Here is a 23,481-nt window from a genome sequence, read left to right as displayed (position 1 = left end):
AGTTGTTAAGAGTCCATGTACTATAAAGACTATAAAAAGAACCACCATGTTTGTGCTTAAGAAACTTAATGTAGACATAATACTTTTGTGTTAAAAGCCCATGGATTTCTCAAAAAACCAACATCTCTGTGTTTGAAAAACTAAATTGAGAAATGAAACTTAAGTAGTAAATATTCTATAAGCTACACAAAGAAATAACATGTCTGTTTTTAAGGAATTAAGAATAGAAACAAGACTTGTAAAAGTTAACTGAAATGCGTGCATGACTTAGTTCATTCATTTAGCTTATTAATCTGATCAAAAACAACCGCTTGTGAGAATACGATGAGAATACTCGTTGAATATAGATATAGAGAAATAAGAAATTCATCTATTTAATTGATTAATCAATTGCAATTTCTGGTAAGAAAACTTATGATAGAAGCGATATAAATAACGCATAATTGAACAGAATTGCATATCCCAAGGAATATTGTTCATTCATGATATGCCACTACACTCTATCACGAGCAAAGGATCAGAGGAAGAAGATTTATATATAAAAATCACTTTGTACAATTTATTGAACTAATTAATAAAATATTTGAAAATAAAACATCGAGAATACTTTTTAAAAAAATTATAATAAATAAGTGTATTTATCTGCTCTTAGTACATAGTTTGATGACTACCATTCATAAGGTACTCGTAAAAAATATTGTGTTTTCTATTTATATATAATTTTAACTCTTGATGCGCACACGACTAGTGAACATTGATTTCAACTGTGTACTGTGATTTTACGAACTTATGCCAATGCAAAGGCGAAGTACGTTGCAAATTCTGAATCTTTCTATTATTAAGTCTATTAATAGATTTTAAAATATCATTTTTGTTTAAAGAGAAGATTTTAGACCAATTATTGATGTAAGCAACTTATCAACTGCACTAGTTGATCTACGTTGAGTCTGGTATGTCCACTTATTTTTTAAGTCTTTTATCTTATAAATTCTGAGATATTTCCTTCTATTTACATTTTATGTAATCAATTACAAATTTATTTAATATATCTTTAGAAGTATAAATAGAGCACCATCCTTAACAGCAGTAAGGATGGTGTTATATTATCTTATCGCAAGTGTGACATGATTTCTAGTTTTGGCACCATTAAAGGAAAGAAAAGTATATATTTACTTTTAATATTTTCATTTAATTAATTATTTTTTAAATTTTTATATATTTTTTTTTTTTTAAATTGTTTTATATATCACAAAGTTAAGAATAAATAAATTATTTTTAATCTAATTAGAGCCAATTTCCTTGTACATTAATGATTAATAAACTCTAAATCACACATAAAAAACTTTCTATAATATCAATAGTTTCATTATTATCAACAGTTAATATGAATAGTAAACTTTTTTATATTCAACTTTTTTTTAAAACTTTACGTAATATTATTTATTGTTGATTGAGATAGTATGTAATAAATGCTAGTTGCTTAAGTGTTCTTTAAGTGTCTTTTACTTCTGAAACCAGAAATATGTAAGAACCTAATAAAAATTGGTGCTGAAATTCTGTTCCATTTTCATTGCATTTGTCTTATGATAAATTAAAATTTGAGTGTTTATACTTGCATATTTAATTCATAAATAATACAAAAAAAAAAAAAACAATAAAGCATATTTAAAGCCAACACAATACTTCATTTTTTTATGAAATTGTCAGCAAGAAAAAGAAATAAAAAATATATAAAGAATTATTCGCGATGAGAATTCTTTATTTTTTAATTCCACCACATTTAAACCGATTTTATGCTGATTCCTTTAAGTTCGGAAATCCTTCTTATTTCTTATCCTTAATCTTAATTATAGCAAGCAGACATTTGCCGCACGATTCGCAGGACGAAAAAGCCCAGACCACCGCTGCTTGACAGCCACACTGGCAATTTGTAGTACTTTAAGGGATTCATTGCCTTTTTCAGAAGCTGCGGATAGGAAGCAACGAACATAAAAAATTGTAAGAAAAATAAAAAATGGAGTGAAAAATGAAAATGGAATAGCTGAGATCTGACTTATTTGCTTCTCAAGTGGTAGCCTTAAATTGGGCGGCACATACACCAACGAACTTGCGTGTGCGGAATGAACTTCATGAATTATGATGAGTGGCGCGCGTTTAAATGCTGCTGTCGCATCCTTTTCACTGTGCGATGTGCAAATAAATGAATGCGAGAATGTTTTAAATATTTTTGACATAATTTTTTATTGTTGTTGTTGTTCGTTTTGTTTTTCCTTTCATATTCAAAATTGAGTAAAAATTTTAATGACTTTTATTAAGACAAATGACTGTGTAAATTATTCCTTGGTTAAACGAAGTCGCTGAAGTGTGTGGAGATTTATTAAAAAATTAATATTAATTTTAATTAAATGAAGAATTTCGATTTATTAAAAAACTTTTCAATTATTTTCTAATAAAACTTCAGAATTCAATTTTTTTGTGCTTTTAAAGTAAATAAAATCAATTTAATATTCATTTAATACCAAAATTCCATGAAAAGGGCATATTTATAAAAATAAATAAATCAAATATCTATTTCATTGTTTTCAAAACATGAATAAAAATATGGTATGAACTAATAACTTCAGTCTCCAACAGCTATCACATATTTAATGTTAAGCTCCTTTGTTTGATCAAGTTTTTCGTAAAAACTATTTGTATAAAGAATTTTTTAGATAACATTCCAACACAATATTTCCTAAATTTTACATCAAATTAAAATTAAAAATATTTTTTATTATTATTTATTTGATGTAATTCATACAATACTAACAAAAAATTTTAAATTTAACTTAAAATTTAAAATGACAATAATATATTTGTTGTGCCAGATTGGCATACAAAAAAATGGTGTATATTATTAATATGATTATTTATATAAATTCATCAATAATTAATATCTGTCACATATAAAACTTTCCATAAATTTAGACAAGTTATAAGTATTACTACTATTAAACAAGACTTTAACTTCTACTTTGGACAGAAGTGTTTTAATAAAAAAAATAAATACTATGTTCTATGTTCTCTAAAAATCGGATATACACTAATATTATTTCCATTTAATATAAACTGAATTTTTTTATAAGCTTTATTATAGATGAGTGTTGGGCTATTAGTCAGATATTTAATATTATTGCATATATTTTCTATTTCATGACGATTACACAAAGAAAAATTGAATTCAGATATATTAATTTCTCTACCAAGCAGTTTCAAAAGAGATATGTGCTGAGTGTTTTTGTAATAAAAACTATACATAATGTCATATTTCAGTTGTGGGTACATGTCATGAGATCCCGATCTAACATTAGCGACAAAAGATTCGTGTTCACTCCGTTTGTATGAAGTTATAATATTATTTTGTAATAATTTAAGATTCACATTTCGAAAAATGGTTATTGACAGACCCAATTTTAAACACATTTTTTTCCAATTTATGTCCCCATATATACCCTTTCTTCGTGAATTATAAGTTTAGCTAGTATTCGAGGAAGCCTTGTGAAAGAAAGATTAAAAATTTACCAATTTAAATTTGTAAAACCGTTTCCAAGTGGATCATATAGTAAGAGGTGTTTAAATGTAGAAATAAAATCTTTTTAATAAAAAATTTAAGGAGTTTTTCCACTTGTTCATAATGTTTGTAAACCCAAACTTGGGCACGGTAGAGTACGCTTGAACGTGCTGTTGTGCAGAAAATTTTTAGTTCATTTGGGAAAGTTGTTTTCGGATTAGACGAGTACTTTACCTAGATGGAAAATGAGAGTTTAGAGGTCAAATATTTATTGTAGGAGAGGTTACACGTAATTAATATTCTAAGTTATTTACATTCATTGACAATTTCTACCTGTCTTGCCTTGCATTTCATCGAACAACATACTGCTTAATCTAGGACCTTTTCTAAAAATCATACTCTTAGATTTATCTAGATTCGAAAAAGACCCAATTGTAAACAATAACTAAACAGACCGTCTATCATATTTTATCCATCATTACTTCAGGTGAGTATTGAGACTCACCTCGCATATAGATGCGATGAGTTGAGTTGATACTCCACCCTTTAAAATTTAAACTATAACTTCTCAAAGTTTAGGAATCTAATTTTTCAGATATTTATTTTTTCATATTGTTTTACCTATAATTAATTTTTAAATTATTTTAAACAATGACATTAAAAGAGAGTTTTTCTTTTTTTTTATAGATGTTAATATGGTCGCTGAACCTAAAGCACATCAAATTGGTCGCAAGCGTCAAAATGTAACAAAAACTGGCAATGATTGGTAAGTAATATTAATTATAAAAAAAATTCTTACAATTTTTTTCTATTTTATTGTATAATAATAGCACTATTTTTTGTGTATATCATATACCATAATAAAACTTCAATAAATATTGATAAATATAAAAGTAAATATTTATCATATATCAAATTTTTTTATGGACTCTTTCTTAAGAACCGTATTCGACGTTACTAGAGTTCAGAAATAAATCAATCATTTTTTCATTTTACATTAAATTATTTAATTATAATTTAAATAAAATAGTGTATGTAGAATATTATGCAATATTATACAGAAGAAAAAAAATTGGATTAATAAAATTTAGAAAAAATAGGCACTTCAAATATTAGAATCTATTAGAGCTCATCTTCAAAGTTCTAGAAAAATAAAAATTTTTTTTTTTTAATTCTTTAATATTAATTTATTCTTCTTTTTATTAATTTGATTTTTATTAAGAATTATTTAAAAAAAAATTATTATTATAACTTTTAACAAAGAAGCATATATGAATTTTAATTCCAGTAAGAATGCCTAGACTATATTAGACATTTGTCCAATATTGGACCAATATGTGATTTAAAACAATGAGGTAGATTAAGTTTTAATATATATCTGTAAATGAAAATTACTTAAATCACGGGTCAATACTAGATACCTAGATCCCTGAATTCTATTTTTTTTTTAGCAAAAACATTTTTTTTTTTGTCGTACGCTTTGTTGTGATATTCACATATCAATAACAACCAATAAATCTATAAATAACAGTTGTTTCCTCAATAGCGCTATTTACGTGGCAAACCGGGACCACTTACACTCGGACTAAATAAATTCGACCATCTGTAAACGCAGCTAGAACTAAAAATTGAACTGATAATAGCAGTAGTAGGACCGTCACTGTTAATGATATCTTCTTTGTAATGGGTCATTATTCATTATCTTGTAGGTAAACATGTAAAGCGACTTGGATTTATAATTGACTCTGTTTGCTGATTTACCAAGAGAAAAAATTGTTGTGTTCTTATCTATTGTATATAGATACAGGAAGATTATAGGAAACAAGACTACAATTTTTGGAAAACAATTTTTCAAAAACTTGAAAGTACTAAAAACTTAAAAGTACTAAATACTAGAAACTGATATTAGAAGCTTCACTAAATCTAGTATTTAACCATATATATATGTATACCATATATATCTAAGAACAGTAAATATTAGTCTATATTCAATAAATACATTAAAAATTTATTTATTTAAACTGTTAGTGATATATAAGAAATCAGATACTAAGCTTCGTTTGTTACATTCCTTGGTCACTGGACTTAAGCCAGAAATCTTTTTCAGTCTGATGGCTGAGATCTTCGCGCCTCGTTCCAAAGAAGTTGAAAAAGTAAAACTAGTTATTTTACTTCTTTATTGCTCATAATTGAAATTTTTATCCTTCACATATCAATTCTAAGGAGGAGTTATAAGGAGTCTCATATGTTCAATGCTCACATAATCGCACCTTTTTTTGTAAATGATTGATTGCTACGAAAACCCAAATACTGCCAACGAAATGTATTAATGGACTTGGAAACAACATCAGACATGGCGCATTTCCGTTTCAAGTATTTTTGATTAAAAATGAAGCAACTAATAGAATTTGTGATATTACTTCCTTGACGGAATCAATTTGTAATTTTATGCGTCATCTAAGCAACATTTCATATAATTAAATTTACACACTCCTCTCACTTCTCAGTAGACCAGTAGAAATTTTTGATAAATTGATAGTATTTGCGTAATTTAGCAATTTTCCTAGCACATTCAAATTTAACTTCAAACATTTCTGTTAACTAACTATGTTTGAATAGGAAAAATATTCACCATTTTAAATTATTTACATATCATTAAATTCCGTATGTAGGAGTAATATTATATTTGCCTTTCAAATGAAATATGCTAACATTTCGTAGTAAACTTTCATAAACTCAAAAGTATTTTTGGGTTTGCGCTACTGTTGAAGTCAAACAAACAATTCATCACTTGAATGTCCTTTTTGGCCTTTGTTTCAGTCCTACCCGCGGTTCCACAAAGAGTACTACAAGGTTCTTTTTTTTCTGTTCTGAAATTTTTTCGTCTGGTTTGATTGAATTCTGTTGGGTTTGGTTCTGTATTCCTACGTTTTTTCTGTACAATTTGGTGGAGTGTAGTGTCAACACTCAAGTTCAGAATGTTGGCGGCAGTACCATACAAGTACAAAAACATTGACCACAAGAGTAACAACAACAACAACAACAATAGCAACAATAATAGTCCGTATGACGTTGACATTTTGTAGTTGATGGTCAGTATAATGATGACAAGCGGCAACAATGACGGACGACTAGTACATCCGTGTATATAACAGAAATTCCAAAATTTTGTACTCTGTCCTTTCAACACCATTTCACAATAAATATCCGCCAGGTTATGTTCGCCCTTGTCCGGTATTCCATGTTATTTTCAGAAGTTCACAATGGTAAAGTTCGAGTTCAGAAAACAAAAAAGTGAACAATCAAAAATTTCAAAGTTTGTTAAAAACAACATTCCATCCTCGTTTAAATTCGCTTTATGTATGAAAAAGTTTGTTTTGTTATCCTTTTGGTCATCTAAAAAGATTTTTAAGAAACCTTAAACAATGGACATTTGATTTGTTATTCAAAAACTATTATTTGGTGATATGACATCAGAAGGAATTGAATTTTTCAATTTATGCTTATATTGAATTATTTTATTAAAACTAGATTGTACCGATGACGACAATTTATCTTGTTACGATTGGCCATTAACAAACTAATAATCCAGAAAAAAGAATATAAATAATTCTTCATTATTATGTGGATAAAAAAGAGATCAGAATCAGCATCATATATAGTAGTGTTTTCACTATATCTAAAGTTGTATCAAACATTCATTCGTACTTAGTTACTCTGAAATAGGTACCGGGTCTAAATGACTGTTTCTAGAAATGGTAAAGCCAACAAATTGGTCAGAATTAATACACTACGTCCTTAAAAATCATTATAAAGGCAGCCATTTCAATGCTTCTAAGTAAGCATTCTGCTAGTCAAACTTGATCTGTCTACAAGCATAGAATATTGAAATAGCTGCCTTATGAATGGAACACTAATGACAAACTACTCATATCATATGCCTCGTCTGCACTCAGAGCAACTATGAGGTCTTACTCGCATCTCATTTTAAAATGCATTTACGATAAAGATCGTAAATGTGACTCAGAGAAGAATGAGAAAAATGTCGTTCGTTTGTTGCGTTGTTCTCAGCATTTGCCAAAAGGACTTGATCGAACTTAAGGTTTCTATATGAAGACATTTTCCCCTTCATTCAATTACTTAGTCGTTTCTCAGTCCAAATAGATGTGTTAAAATAGTTAGGGTTCCCATAAATTAGGGGATATTACAAGGAGCTCTCTTAAGAACCTAAGTGAGGTTCATATCCTTAAAAGTTGAACACGTTGCTATCGAGATTTACTATCTATGCGATCAGAATTTTAAGATTCTCATCGCATCTTTTTCAAATCATAGTAAAACGGAAAGAAAATTCTCAAAAGATTGCCGAAAGTATTTTTTAATCAATCAATTAAAAATCAAAAAGAAGATATACTTCTGAATACAATAATCTAGCAGTTAAATGTTATTTTCTCTTTTTCAGTATTCGAATGAGTTTTAATATATATATAGAACTACATTTTTTAAGGGACCTTAAGGCTATTTTACATCATATGTTTTTTTTTAAACTCTATGATCTAAGCAAAGTTTTTGAACATCCAATACGTAATTAATCACCCAAAAATATGTTACTTAGATGTTTAATTATATTAACATCATAATAGTATCATTGCCAAAATTCTACTTTATTTGGATTATATAAATTCTAACGAAAATCCGTCTTATAATTTAACCGTTTTTATATTTATTATCTATAAGACTTATATTCTATCTTCTGCTCTAAAAATCGCGTACAACAAGAATTTTCCATAGTAAAAATCGCTAAATGCACTTGAGGTAGTTTCACATTAACAAAATTAGCTGTAAACAAACTAATTGACAGATGACGCTCAAACTTGTACCATATGTCAAGAAAGGGGGCACCAACATAACAAAAAAAAAGGTCTATTATTGAAAAAGGTCTATTACTTAATGAGTAGTTAACAAATACCAAAATCCGGATACTTTTTGAGCAGAAGGTATACGAATAATTTACTATAAACTTTGTTAAACAATAAATCCAAACATTTAGTTTCAATCAAACAAATTTTTGATTACTTCATATGCCTTCTATTATACACTATAAATATTTGACAAAATATAAACATTTATAAAGCCGCAAATTGACCAAAAATCCCATAACTAACAATTGCAGTCGGTAATAAAAATTCTGTAGAAACAACATACAAAAACAAACAGAAAACAGCCTCATTTCCAAACTTTCCCTACAATTTTGAAGCTAACGCCTACTGAAATCCCAAACATGTCCAACAATTTTGACCACTAATGTGGCAACCCTTTCGTCCGCAAACAAACCAACTGTCGCAGTAGTTATGTGTAGTGCAAGGGGAGGCTTAAATAATGAAATTTATCAATCAATGTTGGTTTAAAGGTATAAAAGTGTTGTTAAGTGGCAGAAAACGGCTGCTGACACACATCACAAATAGTAAATGACCATTTCAGCAGTTCACCAATTTCATGTGGACTGCTCCGTTGCTCATGAAATGCCCAACTTGCGCCGTTCGTAAAGTGGAAATCAAATATTGACGTTTTGTCGAGCGATTTTCAGTACATATCGATACTTGTCTGTATGTTTTTCCTCGTCATTTGTACGTAAAGTTTTTAATAGTATTTTATTGTTTGGTAATTTTATTCCTTCCTCCTGTATACAAACAATGTTTGGAGCGACCTCTTGGGTCATTGGAAAGGCTCAGAACGGCCCATTGATTGCTTTAGTGCTATTATTTTATTTAACTAAGGCTAGTGAAGAGTAGCAACAGCTGTTGACTTTGAATTTTTGGTTTGAGTTAATTTGTAAACAATGTTCGTTTAAATGCAGTAACAAAGTATTTTTATTTACTCAAGTTCCCACTTCAAATTCGGCAGTTAAAAGATTTTCGATGATTTAGATTAATAAAACTAAATATGTTTTAACTAGAAACGATAGTGATTATATGTAATTTATTAATGAATTATTTTGTTTATTTTTTTTTAGTATTCAATTTAAAAAACTGGGCAGGTATAAGCGTAAACACCCTGTAAAATACGAAAAATATTCTCTGCTATAAAAGTGAACTTTTTTACATTTATTTGAAAAAAAAAATTTGTCTTACAATTTCATACAAAATTATTTGCATATTTTTAGGCTAAAAATTAATTTGCTTTTGCCTTTAAGTTTATATAATATAATACTACATAAGTATTCTTCTTAAGAAAAACATTTTTAATATAATACAGATGTCGGCTTCATAAAGAGAATGGGTTGGGGCAAAGCCTTTATTCTTTAAAAAAACAATTATTTTTTCTTTGTATATATAATTTAGTTCATCTACTGTAAACATTTATTTTATTTTGCAGGGATTACTTCTATGATAGTTATTGTTCATCTTCATTATTCCGTACATCTCGTCCAAAGAAACGGAAACGTCTAATGACGCCAACATCACGTATGCTGAATGAGGCTGTTAGTAGCAACAATATAAATGCTGCTGTCGCTGCTGCTGCCGCAGTACAACAGCAGCAAAAACATTTGCAACAACAGCACCAACAGCATCAACAGCAACATCATATGCATCATCATTCGGTGCCCCAGCATCAACAACAACAGCAACATCAACATCAACAACAAGCTGCTGCTGCTGCAATGGCTGCTATGGCTAATTTATTACCGCAACAACAAATATTGATGCATCAGCAAAACTTACTTACAAACACAAATGGCAATGGTGTTCAATGCAATGGTGCCACTACTACTACATCTCATCATGGTCTTAATCTATTCTTGCAGCAACAGCAACAACAACAACAAATAAAGCAACAACAACATCATCATCACCATCATCAGCAACAAGCTGGTCCATATTCAGTTGCTGCAGCGGCAGCAGCTGCTGGTTTGCAACTAAAAGGATCAGCAGTACAAAATGCTACATCGGCAATTATTTCTGCCGCTAATCAAACAATGCCGAGTAGTAGCGATCCAATGTCAACAACAGTGGTCACCACAACAACAGCATATGGTTGTGCAAATAATCAAACACATTTACAACAGAATCAGCAACAACAACAACAGCAACACTTGAATAATATGCAGCAATTATCTTTGACATTGCCAACACAGAACTCACTTATGCAACAACAGCCGCCGCAACAACAACAACAACAACATTACCAACAACAGCAAAATGAGCAATTAACTTCGAATCAACAGTGGGGACCATTTAAAGTTTACAGTGAGTTATTTATTTATAACTAATATTAAATTGGCTTTGAATATCCGTTTTGACGAAATATACCTAATTCATATATATATATATAAAAATATGTTATCGAATAGTAGTAAATTGTAACAACAAAATATTTTTTTATTATTTTTAATTAATTGAATTTTTGGCTGACTATAGAACTGTTTCGAGGACTGCCGAATACCCCTCATCTACGACTATATATCTCCATGTAACCTCTGCGATCCATTAAAAGACCTACAAAATTTTAGAAAGTCTGATATTTTGTCGTATGATATCTGTGTGTTATATAGTTTAAATTTAGAAACGATAATCCGGGCAGCAGATTTCAATAGTACTGGCACAAAATTTTACAATAGAGATATGCTAATTACGTATGTGAATGATATAGATATTTATAACCTGTATATTAATGCCTTCAGTATAGCTTTTTTAGCTTAGAAAAACAAATGATGAAAATTGGTTTCATTTTAAATGACGAGATTTTTTCCCAATAGATGTGACTTCTTGTCAACAGAAATGACTTCAGGGTAATTACAAATTTGAAAAATAAAGTCCTTTCTCAACAAACAAAAATTATGTTCTATAAGTCCTTTATCATGACTGTCCTTATTTATTATGCATATCTTGAACAACAACCAAAATTGATACTCTTGTGAAGGCAGTAACAGCATTCCAGAGAAAACTTCTTTAGAAGATCTATGATCCTGTATGCGTAGGAAACTAGTACCGATTTAGATAGTACGAGAAATGAAATTAGCTATACCGCAAGGTCAGCATAGTAAAAAGTATAAAAATTGACTGACTTCGGTGACTTAGTGATATCGTGCGAATGAATAATAATGCTCCGGCTAGAAAGTGGTTCTCCGCTTTTGCTAATAAAACTTATTTTTCCTTTTGAAAAGCGAACTTTTTTCTGAAAGGGTTTTGTTTATCATTTAACTTTTAAGTTTTTACAAATTTATTGCTCAAATATTTAAAGGAAATTGAAAATTCTGACTTTAATTTTAACAACTACTAGAAAAAAAATTTATTAAAAATAAATTCAACATTTAAAGACCAAATAATAAATATATAAATGCACATTGTTTAATTTCCATATAATTAGGGAAGTTTTTACTTAGCTTGTATGTATAAAATTTTCGAGAACTTCTATCTCTGGAACTTGTTCGTCATTAGTTCTTATTATTCTACTATGCTCTGCTGATTCGTCTTGTCTACGCTTCATTACTGTTTCTTCCTCTTGTCGATATGGTTCCCATTTATATTTCTGTCTCTTAACAGGAGCACGTTTATTCATATAGTTTCTGATATAAGAATTATAATCATAATCAACGTCGCTAAAATCTGTACCCGCTTTAAGATTATCATTAGGATCATAATTATTATCCGTAAAGCTGGAATCTTCAACTGTCGCAAAGCTGTCATATGAATCAACATTATTTAATTCCTTCATCGCTGTAAGACTTTCGTAAGGTTTATAAGTATCGTCCTTATTTTTAATATCTTGAACTTCTGTAAGACTATCATAGGGAATGATATTATTAGAATCCTTCACTGCTATGATATTATCTAAAGAATTATAATTATTAATGTCATTTACCCTTGAAAAATCATCTAAAGAGTTATAACTATTACAATTCTTAATTTCTCTTAGACTTTCGTAAGGTTTGTAATTGTTATCCACATAGTTTGAATCTTTCACTGCATTAAGAGTGTCATAAAACTTAATGTTATTAGAATCCTTCGCCGCTGTAGGACTGTCGTAAGAATTATAATTAATATCCGTTCCTTCATAATCTTGAACTGCTGTAAGACTGTTATAAGGTTTAATGTTATTTAAGTCTTTGGCTGTTTCCAGGCTGTTATAAAGATTATTAACATTATCCATACCTCTCATATTGTTGTTGTTATCTATATTCTTTACATCCTTCACTGCTGTGAAACTGTCATAAGAATTAATATCATTATTCTTGACTGCTGTGAGACTCTTAATTCTATCAACATCTTTGAGTGCTGTCAAACTGTTATAAAGATTATTACCATTATCCATACTTTTTAAGTTATTGTTATTATCTGTATTTTGTAGATCCTTTACGGCTCTAAAACTATCATAAGGATTAATATTATCATTATCCTTGACTGATGTGAGACTTTTAGTTTTATCAACATCTTTGATTGCTGTCAGACTGTTGTAAAGAATGCCATTGTCTATACTTTTTAGATTATTGTTATTTATATTCTTTAGGTCCTTCACAGCTCTAAGACTATCATAACGATTAATATTATCATTATCCTTGACTGCTGTAAGACTCTTAGTTTTATCAACATCCTTGACTGCTGCCAGACTATTATAAAGATTATTACTATTATCTACACTTTTTAGATTATTGTTATCTATATTCCTTAGATCCTGTACTACTGCAAGACCGCCATATGAATTAAAATTATCATTATCCTTTGTTGCTGTAAGACTCTTTAAATGGTTATTACTACTATCCATGTATTTCGGATAATTGTTAGTATCTATATTCTTTACATCCTTAACTGCCACAAAACTGTCATATGGGTTAATATTTTCAATAGCCTTGGCTTCTGTAAGACTTTTTATTTTATCATAATCCTTAACGGTTGCAAGACTATTATAAAGATTATTACTATTATCCATATGTTTCAGATTGTTATTGAAATCCATGGTTTTCAGATCCTTAACTGCTGTAGGATTGTCATGAGAATTATAATTATTACCCACGTGGGTAATATCCTTAATAAATAGAGGCTCAGGTGCTATTTTTTCACTACCCTGCGGAATATAGTAATGAGTATTTGGCGGGTTTTTTTCAATGTTATCAATAGTTTTTTTACTAATTGGACTAAACTTATTAGATAGATCATTAAAAAATGTACTTATGGGCTCCTTAAAAGAACTCAGGAAGCTTTTCCCTTGGATCTTATCTTTAGCGACAATTGAATTGTGGTTATTTAAATCCTGATCAACTGGTGTAAGTTTGTACTCACTAGTTTTAGCTCTTACCATGTCCGGAGGTACATGAACTCGCATTAATTTCATATTCGTACTAAATAAATTACCAGAACTCTGATCATCTTCAAGTTTGTTATTACTGTAGGTTGGTTGAATTCGAAGTGTCTGGTGAAGTTTTGACTCTGGTTTGAGTATTTGAAGATCTGGATTCATAATCATATTTGGTTCTTTATTCGTAAATATTGTCGGTATCTTTTCATAAGTTGGTACCTTTTCATATATTTGCAATGAATGCCTGTTTTGTTGTTCAGGTGAAAATGAGTTTTGATTTACTTTTTGTACAGAAAAACTTGGACCGGAATTTGACGAACTTATCGTACCTTTTTGACTGCTATTAGAACTTGTTAGTTTATTGGGAGAGAAGTTTTGATTTCCAGCATTGTTGTTTTTGGTATTGACATTAGGTGTTACAGGTTTCGCTCGAAATACTGAGTTCGGATTAATTGCCGCGAATATCGAACTTTTTAATTTTGAGTTTGATTTAGTTTCACCTTCTACATTGCTATTCCCGCAACCAGTTTTTGGATCACATCCTTTTTGTTTTGCTGATGTCGCTGCAGTATTGTCCATATTATTATTTGCAACAGGTTGACTATCCTTCCCATATGACATGAAAGACTTATATGCAGGTTTGGACATATATTTGATATTATTGTCTGCGAATGGATCTGAGCTATCCTGATCGGTTTTATCACTAAACATTTGATATCTGTCAAATTTGGACGGATCTTTGTTACTATTTTCTCCAGTCCATTCAAAAGTGTCGTCATTATTATTTGTTCCCAGTGGCCTTGAATTGTAATGTTTAACATTAATTTGTTCCATGTCTTCATTATTACCATTATCAAATGCATCTGCACTCGAGTCACTATATCCGCCCCCTTTACGATCATTATAGCGTAGTTTATCTTTAGCATAAGTCTCGTCATGTGGTGCCAAATGATCATAGTCTTTTCTTAGCTCCGGCTTTGATAAGGGATCAGAGTACCGATTAGCATTATCGTCTTCCCCATCATGTAGTTCAAACGGTATTATACGTACATTTGGATATTTGTTAAGTAGCATTTGACCTTTTAAATGAAGAAATCCGTTAACAAATAAATTGGACATGCACGGTTCATTTGAAAGTTCGTCCTTTTTAACTTTACGCAAGACGTGAATACTGTGTTGTCTCTCAGCTGTAGTTTGCCAACATAGAACTATAAATGAGAACAGCAACATGTATCGCATTTATTTAAATTTGCTAACATTTTTTTAATTTTCAGAAATTTTTTTTTTTAATATTGACACTAATTTTTTTTTAATTTTGAAGTGAAGAGCAATAAATAAAATTTTAAATATTAATATTTTTATTTATTATTTAAGTTAACATATATGTTATTTAAAGTTAGCCAACCTGTCTATAGAACTAGAAGATTACTGGGCTCTGGTTGCTCAGTGCCGCAGAGTACCACGATCTTAACAGATTTTTTTTTGCTCAAAACCTACCTTATTTTAATAATATAAAATATATAAAATGTATAAAATTAAAAGCCTGGTTGTGCTCAACAGATAAACTGAGAGTCATCATAATCATTTTTCGATATGACTTTTAAATTGGAAAAGGGTCATGTGCTACTACACTGTGTCTCCTAAACAGTAACGAGGAAATAAGAGTTGATCTATGGGAGCACTTAAACATACTACACAAATTTTATCAAATTCTCAAGTCTTTTCTATTAATAAGATTAATTCTCCAATCGAATTCCAGAATAATATCGAAAAATATTCGCAAATGTGGTATGTGAATGGATTCAATCTTGAGAATGACGACACTGCATAAGATAGGCCTTTCACTCAAAACGCTTTGTTTGTGTGTATATATCAGTTACATTTCAAACAAAGACATAAAACTTATGTGTGAAAATATCTCAGGAGCAAAACCTTTAGAATTATCACTTTAGTATAACTGGAAATTTTAGAGAGTTATGTTTCGTAATGATCTACAAATTGTATAAAACAGAACAAAAACAACCTTAGAATTATTACAAGATCTCTGATAGAACAAAGACATTGCAGGCTGGACAATAACCTTACGACATTGGGAATTTTATATAATGGAGTTTGTAGGTTTTATAGAGAGGAGAAAGGACAATCTTAAAACAACTGCTAGGAGGTTTACTGACAGTGATGCATAAAGAAAAAAATTAGCTAGGTGAGCATGTTAACATAATTAGTATGGAGATTATTGAACTCGGAAAAATCGTCTGAATTCGGGAACAGAACACAAAAGATCTCTAGATTGCAATGCAAACGTTCCCATCTAAATAATAATACATTAACATTTGACAGCCAAGCAATCATACTCAATTCTTTATAGTGTGAACAAGGGTAATGGTCTTGCCAAGCAAGACGTCAACTAACTGAACCATTAATTCTGTTTAAATTCTATATTGGGGTATTCTGTACTTAAGTCAGGAAAACGTTTAATACAGAAAGGAAATTCAATTTAAAACTGCGTAAACTGTAGACGCTGAAAGCTGACTAGGAACAGGATTAACAGTTAGAAGGCAATTTCTAAAAGACACTTCGAACTGAATAGCAAAGATATCAAAACTTTCTGACAGAATCATTTAAGAAGTTTATGTTGGTTAAAAGCATAATTAGGGCTTAAAATAAATTGGGTTAACTTACTATTTTTCCCATTTTATAATAATATTATATATATATGTGTGTCAGAAATTTGATATAATATTCGTTTTTAATGTTCGAAATTAGGTTTGCACCATCGTCCCAGTATTTATATTGCAAATTATTCTTACATACTTATTAGTAACATCGTGAACACCCCATGAGTAATATTTACAAAATTGAATTGGTTTGAAGAAATTTCAAAAAAGTATTTTTGTAATATCTCACATACACTTTATTTGCAATTAATTTTTTTGTAATTTTTTTTTATAGGCAATCCGGACACATTAATTTGCGGCAATTGTCGGGAATATTTCAACGAACTTGCTGAGTTATTAGACCACAAGAAAAGTTATTGCAAACTAAGGTTCACATGCAAATGCCAGGATGTTGCATTACCCGGCTCGACGGCTGCTGTTACCGCCGCTAATGCAAGTATGTATGCGTGAATATTATTCTATTGTTGTTACACTTGCAGCTGCAGTTGTTGTAGTTGTTTTTGTTTCATATTGTTTGTGTAGTCATCGCAGTATTTATATAGCAAAAGTTTGGTACACTCTAAGGGAGTGCGATTTGGCATTGAGTTGCTTTGAGCAACTGGCGAGGCAAAGTGTGAAGGGAAGGTGTTGGGCATGGCGTGAGCATTGTTGCTGCTGTTGTTTGTAATTAATTTATTATTGTTAAGCACTTTGCAAAAGAAATGGATGTGCATATGGGACTTTGTTTGTGTTTATTAATATGCACACTTGGAAATGCTAGTATGTATGCATGCGCTTGTACTGTGTGAGTAAAACAACTCAAGCAAACAAAATGATGTTTTCAAGCTACGAGTTGTGTTGTAAAGTTTGTTACTTTCTGCACTTAATGTATGGATTACGACCATTTTAAGGTTAGAACGTAAACTGATAGCATATGGTCCACCGAACAGTTGATTCCTCCTCTTTTGGGCCACATATGATACATTGCTCTATGCGGTTGATATAAAGAGGCTATCGCTTAGTTTAAGTGCTTGAAAAATTGAGTTGTTTATTGGTGGCATTGTAGGATTATAAAATTAAATGCAAAATTTATTGTTAGAAAGCAAATGTACTTCATATGAATCATTCAAAGAAAGAGGTTTTCTGGTTCTGAAATGTTGGAGAAAATAAAAAGGATCAAGTTTTGAAGCCACTTTTTTTTTTAGAATTTTTATATATGCTAGAGCACATTTAAAATACTCGTTTATTTTTAAAGTACCTACCAATAATCAATAGCATATACAATAATCTATTCCCAAATATTAGTATATATAATTTAGTGATTCCCAAAAACATAGCGAAAAAATATACTTTTAAGTATATCCACTCTTAGCACAATACTAATTACACTTCTACCAATAACATACATCTTATTTTCAAATATTGCTTGAGTTCTAACAGTATTTATAGATGTCTAGTAATGCAGGTTTTCGAATGACTTTATTTAATTTTTTTTAATGTAATTTTTATTTTATTTTATTGTATTTTTTTTAATTTTATTTTATCTCATACATTATTAAATTGCAAAACATTATATCAATTTTTTTTTTGCTGAATCTTTTTGAGAAAATTTTGATATATTTTTGACATCGTCACAACAGAATTTGAAGCCCGTATGTATAGACACGATCTTTAGCGCAATCTGCTCAATAGCGCAAAATAGCTGAACGGTAACAAATCGTATGATTTTGTCAATTCACAACCGATGTAAAATAACACTTACGGGAAATCTTTTTGAACGACAAACACAAAAGACATATTTTGTGATATCTGGCTTATGGCACTGCTCTCTCTTAGTCATATAACTTTAACATCCGTTGCTGTAAATTTAATTCAAAATAAAGTTGTAATCATGTGATAATAGCGATCAGAATTAACAGTTTATACCACATTCACGTCATTTTCGAACAATTTTAGAGCTATCATTTTAGAGCTATCATTCTGAACTGAAGGCAATGATCTTTTAAAAGTTACTTGTGAATTTGCGCTGCAACAGAAACGACAATTGTGGTTATTGAAATATTCACCAAGCAAAAAATTCATTGTGAAAAATAATTACTATATTTGTAATAACTTTTCACATGTTTGATATGTTCAACGACTGCAAAGTGATTTATATTTGAAAATGTCAAGTATTTTTATCATACTAAAACAGTCTGGCTAAATCAAGATCATAGAATGGTTAAACTTTTATACGAGTATGCATTGGAAAAAAAAGCTTTTTCCCTTACAATAGTACAGCACGGCTTCCATCTTATTTCATTCGTGGGTTCACTGATCGTGTTCTCAACATTTTATTTTATTTTATTTCATTTTATTTTATTTTATTTTATTTTATTTTATTTTATTTTATTTTATTTTATTTTATTTTATTTTATTTTATTTTGTTTTATTTTATTTTATTTTATTTTATTTTATTTATATTTTATTTTTTTTTATTTTATTTTATTTTATTTTATTTTATTTTATTTTATTTTATTTTATTTTATTTTATTTTTTTTTATTTTATTTTATTTTATTTTATTTTATTTTATTTTATTTTATTTTATTTTATTTTATTTTATTTTATTTTATTTTATTTTATTTTATTTTATTTTATTTTATTTTATTTTATTTTATTTTATTTTATTTTATTTTATTTTATTTTATTTTATTTTGCTTTAATTTAATTTATTTTATTGTTTTCATTTTATTGTATATGTTCTTATTAAATTTTATTTTATATGAAATAAAAAATATAGTGTAATCTTTTCTGATTTTACTTTACTTAGTTAATTGTATTTTATTTAATTTTATATTATTTTATAATATTTTTGATGTAACATTGAATTTTAATAAATTACTTTATTTTATTTTATTTCATTTTCTTTTATATTATTTTATTTTAAATTATTTTATTTTATTTATTTTATTTTATATAATTTTGTTTTATTTCATAATATTTTTTTACGTTATTTTATGTTTTATTTTATTCAATATTATTTTATTTCAGTTTATTTTAGTTTATATTATTTTATTTTATTTTATTTTATGTAATTTTATGTAATTTTACTTTATATTATTTTATTTAAAATGTATTTTTTTTTAAAACTCTTAGTAATACAAATTCCAACATTTTATTTTCTTAATCTCTGTTTTAGGAACATCATTGTCAAGCGCAAAATTGCTATGCGCTGTTTGCAAGGATTCCTTTAACAATCCTTGGGATTTAATGGTACACGCACAGGCTGCTCATATGGTAAACATATATGAATTGGGAAATGAAGCTAATAGCAATAACGCCAATTGTGGTGATACGAACACTGATGGTGCTGCAACAGTCACAAAAATATCAAAAGATATGCAAGCAACAGCAACGCTTATTAAAGGACAACACAACAACAATGAGAATAACAACATTAGCAGCAACAACAACAACACCCTTAAAATAAACAACAACATTACCAATGGCAACAATTCGAGCGACATAATCAACAACAACAGCAGCAACAGTAACAACAACTGCGATATACAAACACTCAGCAATGACGTAGAAATGTCACCAATAGCCAGTGATCCAAAATTGCCACAAATAAGTAAACTAGACGTATCAGTTGTTGGCGTTATTGGTGGCGGCGTTGGTGTTAGTGCTGATGGTGCCAGCAGCAGTTGCAATAATAGCATCGCTGGAGATGGCAGTGTCAGCGAATCTGAACCGCATTGTATGGAAATCAAATTTGATATTTGCAATAGTCCGAATGACTCCATTGCAAAGGAAGTAAGTAAACTGCATGAGTGAAGAGTGAAAGAGATGTGAATTGTGACAATTTGGTGTTAGGCGAATGGTGAGCTTAGGAACGTAATAGTAAAGTTTCAAAGTATAGTAATTAATACACAAACCCCCGTAAAATTGCAATGTTTCTGGTTTATTATGTTTACCGAAGTGTAAGTCAATATGACATTTCTAATCGGAACTTGCCTCAATTGTCTTTAGAGCGTATACTTGTGAGATATCAATTCATCTTTCCCAACTGAAAATGTTTTAGAATCAAATCAGATATATTTATAAAATCAAGCTTCTAACGTAGAATATAAGGTAACATTTTTTTCTACAGTATCTTAGCTGATTAGACACTTCATAGCTAGTTCGTTAGAGCAAGAAAGTGTTGTTGTTGTTTTATGCACAAATTAGAGACTTTAATAAGAGACTTGTTGTTTTTTGCCGTATTTTGTACCGGCCGAATACATTTAGTATAGAACATTATTGAAATATTTTTTAAATAATGTAAATAATATTTCAATATTATAATACAAACTTCATCGACGTATATATAAATTACTTTTATATTAAATTAATAAAATATTACGTATAATTGTAATATAAATTTATATATTAATTAAATCTTAATATATTAAATTGTTATAATTAATTTATTTTACAGTTATAAATAACAAAAGGGTTGTTATTAAAAAAAAAAGTATTATATCATGAACAATTTTATTTGATTAACATTTTTAATCAGCAAAAAATTTCAGTTGAGAAATAGCCCCGATTTAGATTATCATCTAAATATGGATGTCCACATTAATATATATATTTTGTTAACCTATAGATATCTATAAATCTTGTATCAAAAAAAAAAAAAACAAACAATCCAACACTCTAAATGATTAAAAAAGTAATTTTATTTCTACATTATATTTAATTATACAATGCCTTATATCCAAAATAATGTTATAGTACGATATTGTACAGGAATATAATTATTTTAATTTAATATAGTAGTATAGAAGCATGGAATAAAATCATATATATTAAAATATTAATTAATTTCAATTTCATAGGATGCACAAAGGGATGATGCTTCATTGGATGAACATACATCTAATTCATCACAAATTCATAACTCTGATGAAATTAAAATCTTAATTGGTTCAGTATCATCACGTGGTAGTTCACCAGTTTTGGATACTGATGAACAACATCAACGTGCTTGTATTGTGCGCACATTGAGCATTGTGAGTATATAACTTTTGCAAGTACTTATATTTTCTTAATTTTCAGAAAAGAATATATATTATTTTTATATTTATATATGATAAATATATATTAATCTATACTACTTCTTAAATTAATTTTAAATTCCCTTTAACAAAAAAAAAAACAATTAAATGGACACAAAATAGGAAGCAACCACGTCAAATGCAACAAATACAGCATCAGCTCTGGGCATCATTTCTAAGAGTTTGGCTTTAGGTCTTGCAAATGGAGCTGCTAAAGCTGCTGCAGCCATTATACCACAGTGAAGCACAGGGTTGTTTTTGCAAAGCGACTAAAGTAACTAAAGGATTGACAACAACAGTTAAAATAGAAGCATAATGGAATGGGAGTAGAGCTAAGCAATCATTTAAATGTTGCTGGCAAGCAAAAATTATACGTAAGTCTTTTGGTTCCAATAAGCCATTAAATAATTTAAATGAACATTAATTATTAGTTTATATATTAATTAATATTCAAAAAAAAAAAAACACAAAATATTTGTTATTTGAGATGTATCTATAAGATATATTTATTATATGTTATTGTTATTTGGAAAAAAATGTTTAAAATCCTGTCAAAATTAAATTGAATAAATTGAAAGTAAATTGAATTTTATACAAATCAACTTAAATTAAATTTTATTTAATTCAATTACTTTCAAATTAAATTTCATTGCAATTTCAATATCAATTGTAAAAATATTCCACTATATGTGTAGAGAAAAGCACTTTTTTATTAAATATTGCAAAAGTGCTTATTTAACTTTAAATAGTTTTTTTTTTTAATTTTAATTAAATTTTTCATATATTAAAAAACTTTAAAATTAAAGCGTAAATTTTTTTATAACTAAATGAAGTTATTGAAATTGAAGATAACATTTTTCTAACCTTTTTAGAGATTTTCATGTTAATAATAATTTTAAAATTTTATTATTTTATTACAACTCAAATATTGCTGGCCCACTTTGCTAATTAATACTTATCAATTTTTATTTGAACATTGGTTTTTCGCACTTGATGCATTTTAATTGCCCAAATTTATGAGTGTTTTTACGATATTTATCTGGTCGCTATGAAAAATATTGAACCTAGGCATTTCCCTTGGTTGCATGCATGCAATGCAGTTTTAATTCACATGTGCATAATTAAAATTATTTCACTGAAAACAATATAATTCAGAATTATGTTCGCAAATTGTAAAATATTTCAAACATTTCATAAATGACATTATGCTTTATCGCATATCAGGATTTATCAACCAAAAATTTCAAAACTTTACATTGTATTTCAGTGATATTAACTGAGCTACATACAATATTTGGAGTTGCACTGAGGGCTTGTATGGCAACTAAAATAATATTTTTGTTCAAAATTCAGATTTTGGAAGTTGTACCGAAAAGTATAATAATGATGTATTATGTATGGATTAAATACAGGAAAATATGCTATATTCAAAAATTTAATAAATAAAAAATTAATTCTAAAAACATTGGTACCAATCTCTATTGTTTATATGTGAATGTTTTTTTTTTCTTTTGCTGGGCCACATTTTTTTTGTACTTTTAATCAATATTAAAAAATTAATTAAAGTAATTTATTTATTATAATTATAAATAATTAACAAAAATGACTTTAAGCCCAATAAAAACGATAAAGATGAATATGGTGGCACCATATAGGTGTATATGTATTTGCATACAAAAAATAAAGTACGAGTATTATGAAAATATCTTCAACTTCAGTTAGAAAATATTTTATTGTATTAATAATTAATACAAAAATTAAAATTAAATCAATCTTAATGTTTTTATCATTAGGTGAACTATAATCTATCTCTCAGTCAAATCAGTTCACACATATATAATATCAAAATTTCATATATTAAAAAATTCGAATTTGCTGTATGCATATATCTACATATATAAA

General features: G+C 28.5%; 2 protein-coding genes across 2 annotated transcripts in view; one reads left to right on the top strand and one right to left on the bottom strand.

Annotated features, from left to right (window-relative positions):
* The window catches only part of LOC119676087 (transcription factor mef2A), a 28,264-nt gene extending 6,236 nt beyond the window's left edge, over positions 1-22,028 (top strand). The window contains exons 3-8 of the mRNA XM_038087318.1: positions 4,238-4,316; positions 9,923-10,794; positions 16,793-16,954; positions 19,677-20,293; positions 21,361-21,534; positions 21,703-22,028. Coding sequence (XP_037943246.1) covers positions 4,238-4,316; positions 9,923-10,794; positions 16,793-16,954; positions 19,677-20,293; positions 21,361-21,534; positions 21,703-21,822 — 2,024 coding nt within the window. The 3' untranslated portion in view covers positions 21,823-22,028. The remainder of the gene's footprint in view (positions 1-4,237; positions 4,317-9,922; positions 10,795-16,792; positions 16,955-19,676; positions 20,294-21,360; positions 21,535-21,702) is intronic.
* On the bottom strand, positions 11,869-15,141 carry LOC119676080 (putative uncharacterized protein DDB_G0282133). Its single transcript, XM_038087310.1, has 2 exons — positions 12,445-15,141; positions 11,869-12,378 (listed from the first exon to the last, which is right to left on the bottom strand). Exons 1-2 carry the CDS (start codon positions 15,077-15,079, stop codon positions 11,927-11,929), a joined length of 3,087 nt encoding a protein of 1,028 aa, XP_037943238.1. The 5' UTR covers positions 15,080-15,141; the 3' UTR covers positions 11,869-11,926.
* Positions 22,029-23,481: the final 1,453 nt, after the last annotated feature.

Source organism: Teleopsis dalmanni, chromosome 1, assembly GCF_002237135.1.
Source record: "Teleopsis dalmanni isolate 2A chromosome 1, ASM223713v2, whole genome shotgun sequence".
NCBI classification, from domain to species: domain Eukaryota; kingdom Metazoa; phylum Arthropoda; class Insecta; order Diptera; family Diopsidae; genus Teleopsis; species Teleopsis dalmanni.
Note: the sequence above shows the minus strand (reverse complement) of the source record. Positions and strands in the feature narration are given on the sequence as shown.